This window comes from Neoarius graeffei, chromosome 24, assembly GCF_027579695.1.
Source record: "Neoarius graeffei isolate fNeoGra1 chromosome 24, fNeoGra1.pri, whole genome shotgun sequence".
NCBI lineage: Eukaryota > Metazoa > Chordata > Actinopteri > Siluriformes > Ariidae > Neoarius > Neoarius graeffei.
In genome coordinates, this window is record NC_083592.1 from 10,919,695 (window position 1) to 10,937,910 (window position 18,216).

Consider the following 18,216-nt stretch of genomic DNA (forward strand, 5'->3'; position numbering starts at 1 on the left):
TGTTTTGCAACTACTTTTAACCTTTTCTCTTCTGTTCACTGCTTAGCAACTGATGTACTGTTCAAATATTTCCATTTAAGCCGATATGATTGTCAGGTTGTCATTTGAAATACTCATCTCAGTGGTGATAGATACCGGTATTTACAGTTAGACCACATTGCTGTCGAATTCAAATCCAAATTTGACAGGTCAGAAGGATCCAGTGTGAACACAAAATGACATCTTCTTTAGTAAATTAAACTAGAAGGATACTCGGTAGAGACACATATTATCAACATCAAAATCAAATGACTTGAACCATGGATAATACTAAAGCTGACCACCAAATTTCATCCAATTCTGTTCACTACTTTTTGAGTTACATTGGGAACAATTTAAAAAATCCTGGATTCGCATACACATCTGGATCCACATACATATTGGGATTTATATCAAAATCTAACCAATTGTTCCTTGGCCAATGGCTCACCTTTCCTCCAAATTTGACCCAAATCCGTTCACTACTTTTTGAGTTACATTGGGAACAATTTAAATAATCCTGGATTTGCATACATATCTGGATCCTGGATCCACATACATATTGGAATTTGCATCAAAATCCAATCAATTGTTTCTTGGCACATGACTTACCTTCCCGCCAACTTTGACCCAAATCCGTTCACTACTTTTTGAGTTATGTTGGGAACAGACAGACAAACAAATGGAGGTGAAAACATAACCTCTTCTCACAAAGTTTGCGGAGGTAATAAAACACTTCAGGACTCGCTGTTATAAGAAAGTAACTGATTTCGGCTTGGTAGCAGTAACTCCAGTTCATCACACTACCCTGGTTTTGATTAGGTTTCTAGAACAGCACACACTGTGGTGTTTTATTCCTTACTTATAGATTAATATTCAAGCAGTTTGGACTTTCTTGCTTTTTCAAAACCAAGTTTTTCAGTTTTATTCATAACGGTCTAGGATTCAGGTAGATGAACGAAGATCCCAATAAATAATAACCGAAAACAGCAGCCATCATTAGCATCATGCTGCTTTCTCCCTGACTCCCTGGCAGATGGGAGCGAAAGACCCGCTGCTTCCGGATGCCTGAGAGGTATTATCATCTATCTCTCTGCTGGCTGAAGAACTCACACAGAGGCTCCTTGTGCATGAAAAGCACTTTGAAAGCACTTAGAAAACTCTCGGGATATATATATATATATATATATATATATATATATATATATATATATATATATAAATTTTTTTAAGGGTTAGAGATGAGGAAAGAACAGCTGAGATTAAATCTAAATGAAAGTTTCCAAGTATATGTTGAAGGACAGAGGAGAATCTAATAATGACGGCGGCTTCAAAGTGAACTCCATGATTAAATGTCAGTCAAAAGGAGAAAAAAATAATCGATCCTGTACCAACATTCACCTGTCACTTGCAGCCAATCTCTCTCTCGCGCAATGGGGAAAAAACTTTTGCGGATACGCACTCTGCTTAAAAAAAAAAACGCCTCTGGGCGGCACGGTGGTGTAGTGGTTAGCGCTGTCGCCTCACAGCAAGAAGGTCCGGGTTCGATCCACGTGGCTGGCGAGGGCCTTTCTGTGTGGAGTTTGCATGTTCTCCCTGTGTCTGCGTGGGTTTCCTCCGGGTGCTCCGGTTTCCCCCACAGTCCAAAGACATGCAGGTTAGGTTAACTGGCGACTGTGGGTGGTAGAAATGGGCAACTGGACTTGCTTGAAGATTCTTGAAAACGTTTCACCTCTCGTCCAAAAGGCTTCCTCAGTTCTGTCTGACTAATAGGGAGTATCTCCCTATTGGATACTCCCTATTAGTCAGACAGAACTGAGGAAGCCTTTTGGACGAGAGGTGAAACGTTTTCAAGAATCTTCAAGCAAGTCCGTTGCCCATTTCTACCACCCACAGTTTACTATGACCTGGATGATTGAGAATCTTCACAGACATGTTAACTGGCGACTCTAAATTGACCATAGGTGTGAGTGTGAATGGTTGTCTGTGTCTATGTGTCAGCCCTGTGATGACCTGGCGACTTGTCCAGGGTGTACCCCACCTTTCGCCCGTAGTCAGCTGGGATAGGCTCCAGCTTGCCTGCGACCCTGTAGAACAGGATAAAGCGGCTACAGATAATGAGATAAGAAAAACTGCCTCTTGGCTTCTGCATGACTGATATTTTCCCCCCCTCGGCTCTCCATATTCTGACAAATAAAATAATCATCTGGTGACACCTGCGTGTCAGGGATTTGTGAATTTAATGAGTCTCTTTTAGGGAAAGGAAGTTTCAGAAGTGCTGCACGTAAACACCAAGTGACACTTCAGGCAATCAGGAGGCTCAGGAAGAAAAAGTCAGAGACGTTCCGGAGACTTCCAGCAGACAAATGAGGCACCCCCTGAATTGTGAAACACATAAAAACGACTTCCTATACATTTCTTCATTTATGAGGTTTTTTTTGGTTCGTCTCTACATTGTAAACTTTCTTTTCTCTAACTACAAGTTAAGAAATGCAAATTTTCCACTTTTGAAGTCTGGCGGTGTCATTTTTCGCTTATTAGTGTTTATGAAAACCATTCTGTAAAATCGACGTGTGAAATGTGCTGGGGGATGCGCTTCATACTCGCAGCCCTTAAAAAAAAAAACATTTTGAATGTCCAAAAATGATTGAACATTAATCATAAAAAAAAATGTGCAGTGAAGCATTCCACATCCTTTCCCTGTTTTCTGGCATAATGGTGTAAACTCAAGAGAACCACAATCAAAGAGGAGATGATCAAAGTCATTTCTGAATATACGATAGAAGAATATTTATTCTTTCTCCCTGCATCTCCAAAAATTTATTCCTTTTGGAGATGCAGTTATCCTTCATTTCAGCAGTCTGGCTAAAGCTTGCTGGATCTACTGAACAAAAAAAAATTAAAAATGGTGAAGAAACAAACTTGAAGAAAAAAAACCTGAGGATTGCGTGAGATGATGTATACCGTACAGGGTGAGTCAAAATTACATTAACACTTAAAGATCATAGGCAATGGTTTTCAATTTATGCACATTTGAAACTTTATATGTTAAAAAACCCTCTGTAATTTTCTTCTGGTCCCAAGAAGTATTGTTAATAAGTAATAATTAAAATAAGTTAGCGCGGATTGTGGCGAATTTCTGTTCTGCGATTTTTGTGACCACTCGACACGTGACGTCATTCAAGGCAAACAAACCGCTTGAGTTGAGTCCACTTCCGTTTACTTGCATTGCCGTTCGGCTTGAGTACAGACGTGTGTTCGGTAATTTCCAAAGAAAAAAACATGCCTTATTGTTGTGCAGTGAACTGTAACAACGGGACCGCTTCAGGAAGAAGTTTTTACCTTTTTCCGAGAGAGGAGAAGAGGCGGAGAGAGTGGATTGGCTTTTTCCGGAAGAAAAGAGGCGGAGCGAGAGGATTGGCTTTTTCCGAAAAAGGAGAAGAGGCGGCGCAAGTGGGTTGGCTTTTTCTGAAAGAGGAGACGAGGCAGAGAGAGTGGATTGTGCGCGTGAAGCCAGAGGGTTGGCTTTTTCCGGAAGAGGAGACGAGGCGGACAGAGTGGATTGTGCGCGTGAAACAAAATCAAGCAGTCAAAGAAGAAACGGAGCAGCAACGCTCAAGCAAAAAGGAGAAGATTGGAGGTAAACATTTTTACTTTTGCTTGCAATTGACAAGTCAAGAATCCTGAGGGATCCTGTACAATCATTGTGGAAATGAGACAAAGGGATATTTCCTCGCTTAGAGTCGGCTATAAATAGTATAATGCCGCGGATGGCAGGCTAATGTGGCCTACCGGCGCACTGTCCAGTAATCGTTCCCTATATCCACTAGGGAGGGCAGTTTAATTATTCTTCAAAAGGGCTCTTATTTAGTATTACGACGAAAGTAGGAATTTATCATAACTACCAGGATAAATCGTTTGGGCGCGAGTCTTGTTGAGGTTCGGGGTCAACGCGATCACAGTCGGCCGAGTCGCTGTCCGATTCCGAGGCTGCACGGTCAAACCAGTGAGCCACATTCACCGACTGCTTCACGACAGCCATAGGTTCATACATATATGGTTTTACCTCTCAATATTCAATTTGGAGAGTTCCTACTTCAAAATCGCTCTCGCTTTCAGACATTTTACACAACCTCTCACGACCAAAGTCCGTACACGTGTGCTCGGTTCACAAGTAAACACAGAGCTGCTCCCAGTCTGTTTGGCTTGAATGACGTCACAATGACGGTCCCCTGGCGGTGAAAGTGCGCATAAGTGAGATGTAAACAAACCTTCGGAAATTGGGCAAAACAGTATATTTTAACCGTTTTATTCAATTTTAGGGTGCAAATTAGACACCAAGAAGATTGAATTCGCTTTTTGGGTCGTTCTTCTAGACAATAAAGTTGATATTCTACGTTTCACCTCCGACACTGGGCGGCACGGTGGTGTAGTGGTTAGCGCTGTCGCCTCACAGCAAGAAGGTCCTGGGTTCGAGCCCTGGGGCCGGCGAGGGCCTTTCTGTGTGGAGTTTGCATGTTCTCCCCGTGTCTGCGTGGGTTTCCTCCGGGTGCTCCGGTTTCCCCCACAGTCCAAAGACATGCAGGTTAGGTTAACTGGTGACTCTAAATTGACCGTAGGTGTGAATGTGAGCGTGAATGGTTGTCTGTGTCTATGTGTCAGCCCTGTGATGACCTGGCGACTTGTCCAGGGTGTACCCCGCCTTTCGCCCGTAGTCAGCTGGGATAGGCTCCAGCTTGCCTGCGACCCTGTAGAAGGATAAAGCGGCTAGAGATAATGAGATGAGATGAGACCTCCGACACTTGCTTATGACCTTTAAATGGTAGAAACCAATCGGATCTGTAGTGGAAGTTCGTCAATAGCATACTGCTGCACCATCTGTTAGTAGACGTCTGACGTCACTGCTGGGGTGTCAAAAAAGTAGGGCCCAATTACGCCAGCAGCGGTCATGGCGCACCACACATTCAGGAAAAAAATAATCCATTGGTGTTAACATAATTTTGACTAACCCTGTATATTCTCTCCACATTCACTGGATATAAGCAATCACGTGCTCTGATTGGCTGCTCTACTACTTAGCTATCAGCTCTATACTGCAAGTAGAGAAACACAAAATGGTGGCGCATGTTGCTGAACCAACCGGGGATGAAATAAAAACTAATCGAAAACAAAACCACAAAAAAAAAGTTTTTAAAAAAAGCAACAAAATATGGAATAAATGTATTTGATAGTAAGAACGTATCTTTTTTTATTTTTCAAGAATTATTATTATTATCGCATTTTTCACAAATTGCTCCTGTCACTTCGTCGGTTTGTTGACATTCTAAGCGGGAAATATTTTGTCGGACGTTCTGTATGAAGCTTTTATTGATCAAATTTGCAAAAAAATAAAAATGCTTTGTTTCTCGAAATGTAGTGAATGTGGATAGAATAAAACAGTTATTCTACTCAATCTCGTTGTACATGGTTTATAGCCAACTTAGTGCTATGCGCCTTGTCGGCTATCAGCTCATGTATGATTCGATTTCATGGAATAACGGTTAATTAGTACAGTAGATACAGTAGTAGGCCTACTGCTCATTAAAAGTAAAATGTATATTAATACAGTAGATAAACCTGGCAACTTGTCCAGGGTGTATCCCGCCTCTCGCCCATAGTCAGCTGGGATAGGCTCCAGCTTGCCTGCGACCCTGTAGAACAGGATAAGCGGCTACAGATAATGGATGGATGGATGGATGGATGGATGGATGGAATACAGTAGATACAGTAGTATGAATAATAAACTGGACTAACTGTACTAATTATACTTGTACAGTTGATACAGTTGAACACACTAAACTTCATATGCTTTGCCACTTCTATACCATATTCTAGGTTGCATCACATACAGAGAGAGAGAGAGAGATAGAGAGATAGAGAGACTAGCCTGGGTGAAAGCTTCCAGTTGAGTTGCTCTTTTAAGCTCTACTTACATTCTCTCTCAGGCCCTGTAACTCTGAAATACACACACACACTTCTCTGAGCACACAGTGGAAAGGATGACCCACAATGACCTGATCGGATACGCTGGCACACAGATGATGTGCAAGCACATATACACTCACCATAATACACTCCTTTATACATTTATACAGCAGTACCTTAGCTCTCATACACACACACACACACACACACACACACGTTTTGTGGCTGTAATGACTTTTTCTCCATATCTCTCGCTCTCTCTCGCTCTCACACACACACCTTTGTAGTTTACTGTTCAGAGGTGAAACATAATAAGAACAGGACACTGATGAGTGTATCAATTTCATCCAGCAATATCTCATATCCAGTGTTGCCAGATTGGGCGGTTTTGAATTCTACTTTGCGGGCAAAAAATGGCTTGGGCTGGTTGACAAAAATTGGGCGGGTTTGACATTAGTTCGGCGGGTTTTTATCAGATGTTTATAAATATTTCGCACCAACATTCTGTGTGAGAATGCAGCCAGAGACACTTATGTAACTTTAGAAGGACTTTGATGCAGCACATTCTATGTACTATCTACGTCCACTAGTCTACATCCAATCCAATCCATATTAAACACTTCTGTGACCCAATCAGAGATCGTGGGCATCACACGACATAGAGTGCAGTTAGTGAACAACGGCTAGTCAAGATCCCAAAGTGGGCAAAATACAAAAAAAGTACAGAAAGGAGTGGGAATGCACTCAGAATGACGCAATCCATTCTCCATTTTCTCTTCTCATGTTACATTCAGCCATGCATCGTAGCCTAACTTTTTTTTTTTAATTGAAGTATATAAAACAGGTACAATCTAACAAATCCACAAAAAATCAGGATAACAGATGAAGAAAATACATGGATGTAGACAAAAATAAATTAAGCAGAATAACTAGGCCTATAAAATTAATAAAACAAACAGGATAAATAAAAAGATAAATAAATAAAAGACAAATAAAAAATAAATAACCTCAGCAATGCAGATGTTAGATATGCATCGTAGCCTAAAGCCTAGGTCACAACCGGACGTACGATTTTTTGGCCGTGCGATTTTTGGCGTTTCCCAAATCGCTGCGTTTTTGTTCGTGGAGAAAGACGCATGTTGGCCGTAAGTTTGTCTTGCAACCTAAAAAAAACCGTAAGCGCCCGTAGAGTTTGTTTGACATGACAAAGAACCTCTGCAGCCAGTCTGCAGCCAGTCTACGGCTCGAAAATCAGCACGTCACACGCGCGCCCTCCGTGCGTTTCTTGCGTTTTTTGCACGTAGACTGGCCGTAGGAGCACGTACGGCCGGTTGTGACCTAGGCTTAACATAGCCTACATAATATTGTGTGTGTGCGTCACCTACTGGTGCATGTAGGATTCAGAACACAGCAGATGATTGCAAAGTTATAATCTGATTCAACCACACGGAGCCGAGTACCAGACAGCAGATTTTTCACCTCCAGCACTGACGGTCTCATGTTGCCATTTAGAAGTTGTTTGCATTGTTGTTCGATTTACAAATAGTGTACTGGTCTTTAGCTGCATATTTTTACTTTACAAGATAGGCATCAAGTACATTTTACATTTTGGGTGGTTTTAAGTGCATTTTGGTGGGTTTTGAACATATTTTGGGCTGGAAAACGTCAGCAGTATCTGGCAACACTGCTCATCTCTCAGAGCAAACACACACACACACACACACTCTCTCGAAGACAGACAGACTGTTAGCACTGTCACATCTCTACTTTAATTTTGCTTAAATTTAAATGTACTTTTCTTTCTGTAATAACATTCAGCTAAACCTGCTGCGCTAACTGAGCAAACAAAGGCTGCACCACTAACTGAGCAAGCTAAGACAATAAAGACCATAAAAAATGTTCTCAAATGGTGTTTAAACATTGTGCAGGGATGCAAACAGCGCGCCTTTTGGCAGATGCCGCCTTTTTCACGGCTGAATCGTGCAGATCCGATTTTTTTTTTTTAGGGGGGGCGTTGGAGTGTCTGATTATAATTTCAAAGTAAATTCTGTATTAAAATTACTAAATAAGCAAATGCCATTACAGTCCATGAAACATAGGAAGTATAAGTATGAGAAGAAAACAGTAAATCAGAAATCTGCGCACGTTTGCGCGAAAGCTGCACAAATGTGCGCAGCTTTCTGATTTACTGTTTTTTTCTCATACTTACACTTCCTATGTTTCATAGACTGTAACGGCATTTGCTTATATACAGAATTTACTTTGATGAAATTATAATCAGACACTCCAACGCCCCCCCTAAAAAAAAAAAATCGGATCTGCGCGATCCAGCCGTGAAAAAGGGGGCATCCGCCAAAAAGCGCGCTGTTTGCATCCCTGATTGTGGGAACCCTGCTGCTAGGTGGAAATGAGACAAAATCACAGAGAATACCAGCATTTACCTCAGATGTGTTGTTAAATTACTAAGAAAAGACTCAGAACAACTAAAATCACAGTAGAACTGTGCTTAGCGTCGAGTGCTAACTAAACTTCTATGGGAGCCGCCATATTGGGAAATGTCACCATGGTGCCACAACCTGTGAGACCAGACTAATCAGAAAGTTCTGAATACCAAAAGAGTTGACCTTTTGTATGAAATCTTCTTGTAAAAACACAGCACACAATGGGGTTTTTGTAAAAGACAGCATTTGCTTAAAAAAATAAAATTAAATCAAACAAACAAACAACGTTAACATACTCTCATGATATAAGGACAGATTTCTTAATAGGTTGTAATAATCTCCCCCAAATGTTCACGTCTGCGTGTGTGTGTGTCACCTTTTCCTGTGATGCCAGGCTGCTCTCCCAGCACTAGTTTGAGTCTCTTAGCGTGGATCTTGCCCTGATAGTGCGACTGGGCAACCACAGCTGAGGTGAAGGACATGTTACACAACGTGCAGCACTTATTCTTGTCCACATCTCCTTCCTCGCTGCCCTGCAACACACACACACACACACACACACACACACACTTGTATGAAAGATTACTGTCGCCTTCAGGTCCTGCACTGGCTCTTCTAAATTACTACTGATACAGAAAACACTAAGAACACAGCTTCAGCTGACTGTTACAAAGCTTTGACGTTGGAGAATCCCTTCCCATACATGAACATTAAAGAAATGGTTCTTACAGAACACTTTCCATCTGCTGCACATGGCCCTGGGAAGCCTTCTCTGTTCTCTCGTTACTACAGAAACGATAAGCAGCGCTACTGACAGAGCTGCTGTTCTAGAAAATGAATCGACACCTTTTGAGCAATCACGGCTGAGAATCCAACGGTGCCGTGGTGTAAATGATATAACTGAGGATAAATGAGAGAGAAATGCGAGAACATCAGAGAGACACAGAGAGATGATGAGCACCGCTTAGGAATAGCTCATTTACCTGCTCCGTGTGTGTGTGTGGCATCAATTTAACACTTCCTAACATGTGAAGTGTGTGAAGAGCTCTCCCATCATCTCCCTGTGTGCAGTGTGAGTGTGCGTGAGATCCATGAACCACAGACTACAGGGAGTGTGCCCAACTTGCCAACCAACCAATACCTCCCCCCCACACACACGACTGCCTCCAAATAACCAACCAACCCCCCCCCCACACACACAGGCACCACACACACATACAAGACTGCCTCCAAATAACCAACCAATACTCCCCCCCCACACACACACACATACAAGACTGCCTCCAAATAACCAACCAATACTCCCCCCCCCCCCCCCCACACACACACACAAGACTGCCTCCAAATAATCAACCAATACCCCCCCCACACACACACACACAAAGGCACCACACACACACAAGGCATTCTGTGCTACGCACTCCCTGGTTCCCGAGTTGTTTGCGACAAGTCTTTTTTCCGTGAGTGTTGGCATTAATTACTAATCTCATCTCATCTCATTATCTCTAGCCACTTTATCCTGTTCTACAGGGTTGCAAGCAAGCTGGAGCCTATCCCAGCTGACTACGGGCGAAAGGCAGGGTACACCCTGGACAAGTCACCAGGTCATCACAGGGCTTAATTACTAATCTTTTTTATTTTTTCTACAAATAATTTTCCAGTATCCTCTTCATTTTTTTTTATTGTATTTTCGCTTTCCTTTTTGTACTTTCCACTTTCGCTTTCCTTTTTCCGTGTTTTTTTTTCAGGAGAACGCCAAGACCGAAAGCTTTCTTTTTTTTTTTCCTCCTCCTGTGTAAAGGCCACAAGCGGAGGCCATCCACATCGGATCTGCTTTAATATCAACAGATCTTCGATTAAGGTACGTGAATCTTTTCATCATGGCACACCTTCAGCCTGTTCAGTGTGCTGAGTGCAGGATGTTTAGTCATTCTTCCTCCATCGCTAGCGATAGCTTTATTTGTGATAAGTGCAGATTAGTTAGCTCTCTGACGGAGAAGATTATAGTGTTAGAAGCATGTATCCAGGCTTTAGAGAAGGTCAGTGAGAATGAGAACAGTGTAGTTTCTGTAGGGGAAAGTCTGGATGGCCTAGGTGGAGTTAGTAATCCCCCAACTCTGGCATTAGAGCCCTTACAGTGGGGGGAATGGGTGACGACTCGGTGGCATAAGCATAGAGCCAAAGCTACCGCTAAGGCTCGCCCACGGGAGCACCACTCCTCTCCGCGTCACGTGTCGAACAGGTTTGCTCTCCTTAGTGATGCACCTGCTGAGAAACCTGAAAGAGCTCTGGTTATAGGGGACTCTGTCATATGGCACGTGAAATTAGCTCAGCCTTTAGGGGCACCAGCAGCTTTAGTCAGGTATATACCGAGAGCCAGGGTGCCGGACATAGCAGGTAATCTTAGGGTCCTAGGCAAGCACAGGTTCTCAAAGATAGTTATCCATGCAGGAACTAATGATATATGCCTTCGTCAGTCTGAGGTTACTAAGAATAACTTTGTAGAGGTGTTTAAATTAGCAAAAGGCGATGTCCGATGCTGTAGTATGCTGTGGCCCCATCCCAATGTGGCGTGGTGATGTAGCTTACAGCAGGTTATGGTCGCTGAACTGCTGGTTGTCCAGGTGGTGCTCTGAAAACAGTGTGGGCTTTATAGATAATTGGGCTAATTTTGAGGGCACTGCTGGCCTGTTAGGGCGGGATGGTATCCATCCCACTCGGGAAGGTGCTGCTCTCATTTCCTGCAGCATAGGTCATAGTCTCAGACCAGGCCTAGTTAATTTCTGACAATCCAGAGCCAGACGAACAGGCTAAACAGACTGTCTGCTAGCTGCACAGAGTTGTCACTCAGGGTCCACTACATCGAGACTGTGTCTGTTCCCCGAGCTCAACAAAAAAAGTAGAAATACTCAGAGAGTTTGTTCCAGTAACCTAATCAATATAAAATTAGATCATATTGACTGTACAGCCACTGCCAGCACCTTTGATCTAAAGGTGGGGCTATTAAATATTAGATCTCTTACATCTAAAGCACTAATGGTTAATGAACTTATAACTGATCAGGAGTTTAATGTATTTTGTTTAACTGAAGCATGGATTAAGCCAGTCTGTGTCTATGTGTCAGCCCTGTGATGGCCTGGCGACTTGTCCAGGGTGTACCCCGCCTTTCGCCCGTAGTCAGCTGGGATAGGCTCCAGCTTGCCTGTGACCCTGTAGAAGGATAATGAGATGAGATGAAACATGGATTAAGCCAGTCTGTGTCTATGTGTCAGCCCTGTGATGACCTGGCGACTTGTCCAGGGTGTACCCTGCCTTTCGCCCGTAGTCAGCTGGGATAGGCTCCAGCTTGCCTGTGACCCTGTAGAAGGATAAAGCGGCTAGAGATAATGAGATGAGATGAGATGAGATGAGATGGATTAAGCCAAATGAATATATAGCATTAAATGAAGCGAGTCCTCCTGGATACAGTTATATACACCAGCCTCGTCTAACTGGCAGAGGAGGAGGCGTCACGGTTATTTATAATGATTATCAAGGTGTAACACACAAACCTAGTTATAAATTTAATACATTTTAAGTTCTTCATACTCATATAATGTATGTAGCCTCAAAAAATAAGTCTACCCAGTTAATTCCGTTACTTATTATTTACAGGCCCCCGGGGCCATATTCTGAGATTCTTTCTGAATTTGCAGATTTTCTCAGATCTGGTTATTTCCTTAGACAAAGCTTTAGTTGTTGGAGGTTTTAATATTCACTTCGATAACCCAGAAGACCCTTTAAAAACAGCGTTTGTGTCCATTTTAGATTCAGTAGGGATTAATCAGAATGTCACAGGACTGACCCATAATGGTGGTCACACCCTCGATCTAATACTAACATTTGAGTTAAACGTAGAAAATATAGTCACACTTCCACAGTCCGAAGTTATCTCAGATCATTATCTCATCTCATTCAAACTATGTCTGAGTAATAATATATGCACCTCACCACGCTACTGTATTAAACGTACATTCACGTCAACTACTGCACAGAGCTTTATAAATGATCTCCCAGAGTTATCAACTTTGATTGGGTCACTGTCAGCCCCTGCAGAACTTGATCAGGCAACTGAATGCTTAGAGTCAACATTCCGCCATACTTTAGATAATGTAGCTTCTCTTAAATGGAAAATGGTCAGAGACAAAAAATTAGCACCCTGGTATAATGATGACACTCGCACTTTAAAACAGACCACTCGAAAATTGGAACGTAAATGGCGTCAAACAAAATTGGTAGCGTTCAAATTAGCATGGAAGGAGAGCTTCCTGAAGTATAGAAAAGCTCTTAGTGCTGCGAGATCAACATATCTCTCCTCCCTAATAGAAGATAACAAAAATAATCCTAGATTCCTATTTAATACTGTAGCAAAATTAACCAGGAATAAGTCCACTATAGACACATGCACACCTGTAGTATGTAGTAGCAACAACTTCATTAATTTTTTTAATGACAAAATTGAGAATATCTGACAAAAAATTCAAAACTACTAATTTAAGGTCAATGTAAGTGACCCTGTAGTTAACAATATAACTGTATCAGATCAGCAATTAGAATGTTTTACTCCCCTTAAAGAAACTGAATTACTTTCATTAATCTCGGCATCAAAAGCCTCAACTTGCGTACTACAGTAGATCCCTTACCTACACATCTATTCAAACAGATAATACCTGAAGTAATTGAACCGCTTCTAAAAATAAAAAATTATTCTCTTAGGATTGTCTATGTGCCCAAATCCTTTAAACTAGCAGTTATCAAACCCCTGATTAAAAAAACCTAACCTTGGTCCCTGTCAGCTGTCCAATTATAGGCCAATATCAAACCTCCCCTTTATCTCCAAGATCCTTGAAAAAGCTGTGGCACAGCAGTTATGCTCATATTTACATAGGAATAACATCCATGAAATGTATCAGTCAGGATTTAGACCTCATCATAGCACAGAGACAGCTCTGGTTAAAGTAGTAAACGACCTACTGTTGGCATCTGATCAGGGCTGTGTCTTGCTGCTTGACCTTAGTGCAGCATTTGATACCACTGATCATTCCATTCTTCTGGATAGACTAGAAAATGTTGTGGGAGTTAAGGGAACGGCCCTCTCCTAGCTCAGGTCTTATTTAACTGGTCGCTATCAGTATGTTGATATAAATGGTGATTTTTCTAGACATACTGAGATAAAGTTTGGTGTTCCACAAGGTTCTGTCTTGGGTCCACTGCATTTTTCTTTACATATGTTCCCTCTGGGTGATTATTATTCGTAAACATTGTATGAATTTCCACTGTTATGCTGATGACACACAGTTGTATGTTTCTGCAAAACCTGATGAGAGACACCAGCTTAATAGAATTGAAGAATGTGTGAAGGACATTAGACACTGGATGCTTATTACCTTCCTTCTGCTTAACTCTGACAAGACTGAAGTACTTGTACTAGGACCACATGCAGCTAGAAGTCAGTTTTCTGATTACACAGTAACTCTGGATGGCCTTTCTGTTTCTTCACGTGCAGCAGTAAAAGACCTCGGAGTGATTATTAACCCCAGTCTTTCATTCGAAACTCACATTGATAACATTACCCAGATAGCTTTCTTTCATCTCAGAAATATTGCTAAGGTAAGAAATTTAATGTCACTACATGATGCGGAAAAACTAGTTCATGTTTTCGTTACCTCCAGGTTGGATTATTGTAATGCCTTACTGTCTGGATGTTCCAATAAGTGCATAAACGAGCTCCAGTTAGTTAAAAATGCAGCAGCAAGAGTCCTTACTAGAACTCAAAAATATGACTACATCACCCCTGTCTTATCCACACTGCACTGGCTCCCAATCAAATTTCGTATTGATTACAAAATACTACTATTGACCTTTAAAGCACTGAATGGTCTCGCACCACAGTACCTGAATGAACTTCTGGTTCTCTATGACCCACCATGCCTATTTAGATCAAAAGGTGCAGGCTATCTGCTGGTACCTTGTATAGTGAAGGCTACATCAGGGGCCGGAGCCTTTTCTTACAAAGCCCCACAGTTATGGAACAGCCTTCCAAGTAGTGCTCGGGACTCAGACACAGTCTCAGCATTTAAGTCGAGGCTGAAAACATATCTGTTTAGTCAAGCCTTTTGTTAATGGTGTTTATGAGGTAAAGGAGGAGATCTGGAGGATCCTCAGACAGAGTGTTTTGGTAAACTGGGATGTATGGATGCTGTCAGTCCCCCACTCGCTTGCTCACTCGAGTTTGTTGACGGTGTAGTGGCTGCTGCTTTATGTCCCGCCTCAGACAGAGTGTTTTGGTAAACTGGGATGTATGGATGCTGTCAGTCCCCCACTCGCTTGCTCACTCGAGTTTGTTGACGGTGTAGTGGCTGCTGCTTTATGTCCCGGGGCTCCCTCAGGCCTGTGTTACCTTCTGGCTCTCCCCTTTTAGTTATGCTGTCATAGTTAGTTTTGCCGGAGTCCCTGCTTGTACTCAGTGCAATATGTATACTGTTCCTACTTATTCAGGTGACATTGGGCATACCTAACAACCTGTGTTCCCCCCGCAAATCTGTCCCTCTGAGTTACATGTCAATGCTGACCTCTTCTGCTCCTCGGACCTGCCTGATCCATCCTGGTGCCCTGTGTCTGGTTGGAGTCTCATCGCATCACTCCTGTAGAGGACGGCCCCATGTGGACAGTTGAAATTCACACATGGAGGATGCGCTGGATTCTTACAGTAATGCTTTTATGGCTGAGGACTACAGTTGACTTGCTAACTTTAGGACTGCAGTTGTCATGAACAGTTTTGCACTCAAGTTTCCATCAATGAAAAGTTATAACATCAACGAAACTGACTTCATGTTAAAACTGTTAATGTTATAGTCATGTTGTCTGTTGTTGCTCAAATGAGGATGGGTTCCCTTTTGAGTCTGGTTCCTCTCGAGGTTTCTTCCTCACGTCGTCTGAGGGAGTTTTTCCTTGCCACCGTCGCCACAGGCTTGCTCATTGGGGACAGATTAGGGATAAAATTAGCTCATGTTTTAAGTCGGTCAAATTCAATAAAGCTGCTTTGCGACAATGTTTATTGTTAAAAGCGCTATACAAATTGACTTGACTTGACAAGACTGCCTCCAAATAACCAACCAATACCCCCCAAAACACACAAAGGCACCACACACACAAAGTACCATCTTCAAACAAAGTAAACACACACACACACACACACACACATAAAGTACAGACACAGATACAAAGCACCAGCTTCAAACAAAGGAAGCACACACACACACACACACAATACAGACACACAGATACAAAGTACCATCTTCAAACACACGGGATGCACACATACACACACACACACACACACAGATACAAAGTACCAGCTTCAAACAAAGGAAACACACACAGATACAAAGTACCATCTTCAAACAAACAAACATGCTCGCGCGCGCGCACACACACAGATACAAAGTACCATCTTCAAACAAAGGAAACACACACACACGCACACAAAGTACAGACACAGATACAAAGCACCAGCTTCAAACAAAGGAAGCACACACACACAGTACAGACACACAGATACAAAGTACCATCTTCAAACACACGGGATGCACACACACACACACACACACACACACACACACACACACACACAGATACAAAGTACCAGCTTCAAACAAAGGAAACACACACAGATACAAAGTACCATCTTCAAACAAACAAACACGCTCGTGCGCGCGCACACACAGATACAAAGTACCATCTTCAAACAAAGGAAACACACACACACAGATACAAGAGCTGAGAAAGTGTTAATTTTCAGTCCAGTGTCTTGTTTGTGTATTTTGTGTAATTTTGTTTTTCTGTATTCTGTTGTTTCAGAAACACAGCAGACATGAGCTACATTTTCAGGAAGAAGTCAGAGATAAGAAAAGATGAGATGCGATCCATCACATTTTGCACAGACGTGCACATCTCAGTTCTCATCGCTCCATATGGTGAGCAGAAATAATGGCACCCTTCCAGAGCGCAGTGTGTTTCTGTGTTTCAGAGCTGCACTGTGATACGACTCGCTACAGCAACTCGTAACATATGTACTGAGGAATAAAATCAATGCAGCCAGCAAGTTCACTTTCAGTACAAGGACACCGGGGGGGAGGGGGGATTTAATATAGAGGCATGGACATCTGCTGTCATTGTACTCGCACTTACTTTCGTGTGAAAGTAAAAAGACAAGAAAGGGATCTACCTCAAATCACACAATTGCACATTACTGAGGAGAAATGATTCACTAGAAATTACTCTTTCTTTCGAAAGTTATTAAAATGTACATTCTATATTTCATCTTTGCTTTTGAATGCCAACTGGTTTCTCCTCCTACAGCTTCTGAAGGATGGCTGAGAGGAAGAACTTTCATGCACTTTCTTAACCTGTGTGTTCCGCGTGACAATCCCCAACCCCCACCAATCTCTCTTGCACCGAGATGGACAATAAGTGTGTGGATCAGGTGTCTTCACTAAGAGATGGAATTTAACTCGGCAGCGCGCTCCGAGACATCAGAGAGGGAATGTGCTCAGGAATAAACACGCCACTTCATGGAGAACCACTTGGCCTGCGTTCTTGACTGGCAGCCAGGTGTTTGTACAGCAGCATCTGCCTCGAATCATCTTCTTCACAATGTCACACACTCCATACACCTGCGAGTAGGTCGCACCGCGTTTGACATCCTTTCACCGTCAGTGCATTTTTATCAAAACAAATATGGAGAGTTCAGATTTCTGAGAGCTCTTTTATCATAATGAAGGCGATTTCATTCAGCTCCATTACAGCCACAGAGCGTAATTAAAATATGTAATACATAGTTAAAGAGCGAAAATGACACCATATTTATTTTGAACTTTTTTTCCTGATTCTGTAGTGATCACCGTGCTTGGAAAATGAGCAAAAGATCTTATTCCTCAAAATTTTCTTCTTATTACTGTATTTATTTATTTTTGGTTCTGTGATTAAACCTGATCGAACCACTTAACGCACCATCTGCAACCCCAATGTTTGTTCTGAGGATCATTTCTGGTCGTACTGAGGTACTGTGTATGTTTGTGATTTATAAATTCCATAAGGAATATATTATAGACAGTTCCTTCAGCAGCTTCTCTTTTTTCCTCTCTTTTTCAGTGAAAAAAATGCAGCATGACATGTTACTGAGAAAACCGCAAAGTGTAAACTCCTCTGTCCTGAAGACTTTCATGTGGTGGAAAAACTTAGACTCTTACAAAGCACTGAAACTGGAGACTCCTTCCATCAATAAACAAACCAATCCACCATGTCAACAATTAGGAGATTTTTTTTAATATAGATGCCATACTAATAAAATGATATAATATTGATTGCATTTTCCTTTCTTTTATAACACAGTTAATTATTTATTGCTCTGCTGAAGCAGGTTTAACTGAATTTTATAGTCAGTCTAAATTTGTGTGTGCTAGGTTTGGTTCAGTAAAAATATTTGAGCTCTGACAATCTCATCTCATCTCATTATCTCTAGGTGCTTTATCCTGTTCTACAGGGTCACAGGCAAGCTGGAGCCTATCCCAGCTGACTACGGGTGAAAGGCGGGGTACACCCTGGACAAGTCGCCAGGTCATCACAGGGCTGACACATAGACACAGACAACCATTCACACTCACATTCACACCTACGGTCAATTTAGAGTCACCAGTTAACCTAACCTGCATGTCTTTGGACTGTGGGGGAAACCGGAGCACCCGGAGGAAAC

The 18,216-nt window shown here is 42.2% G+C and overlaps 1 protein-coding gene across 1 annotated transcript in view; it reads right to left on the reverse strand.

Annotated features, from left to right (window-relative positions):
- zmat4a (zinc finger, matrin-type 4a) overlaps positions 1 to 18,216 on the reverse strand; it is a 105,264-nt gene that overhangs the window by 40,757 nt on the left and 46,291 nt on the right. Inside the window, exon 3 of the mRNA XM_060907603.1 lies at positions 8,815 to 8,956. Within this exon, the coding sequence (XP_060763586.1) occupies positions 8,815 to 8,956 (142 nt within the window). The remainder of the gene's footprint in view (positions 1 to 8,814; positions 8,957 to 18,216) is intronic.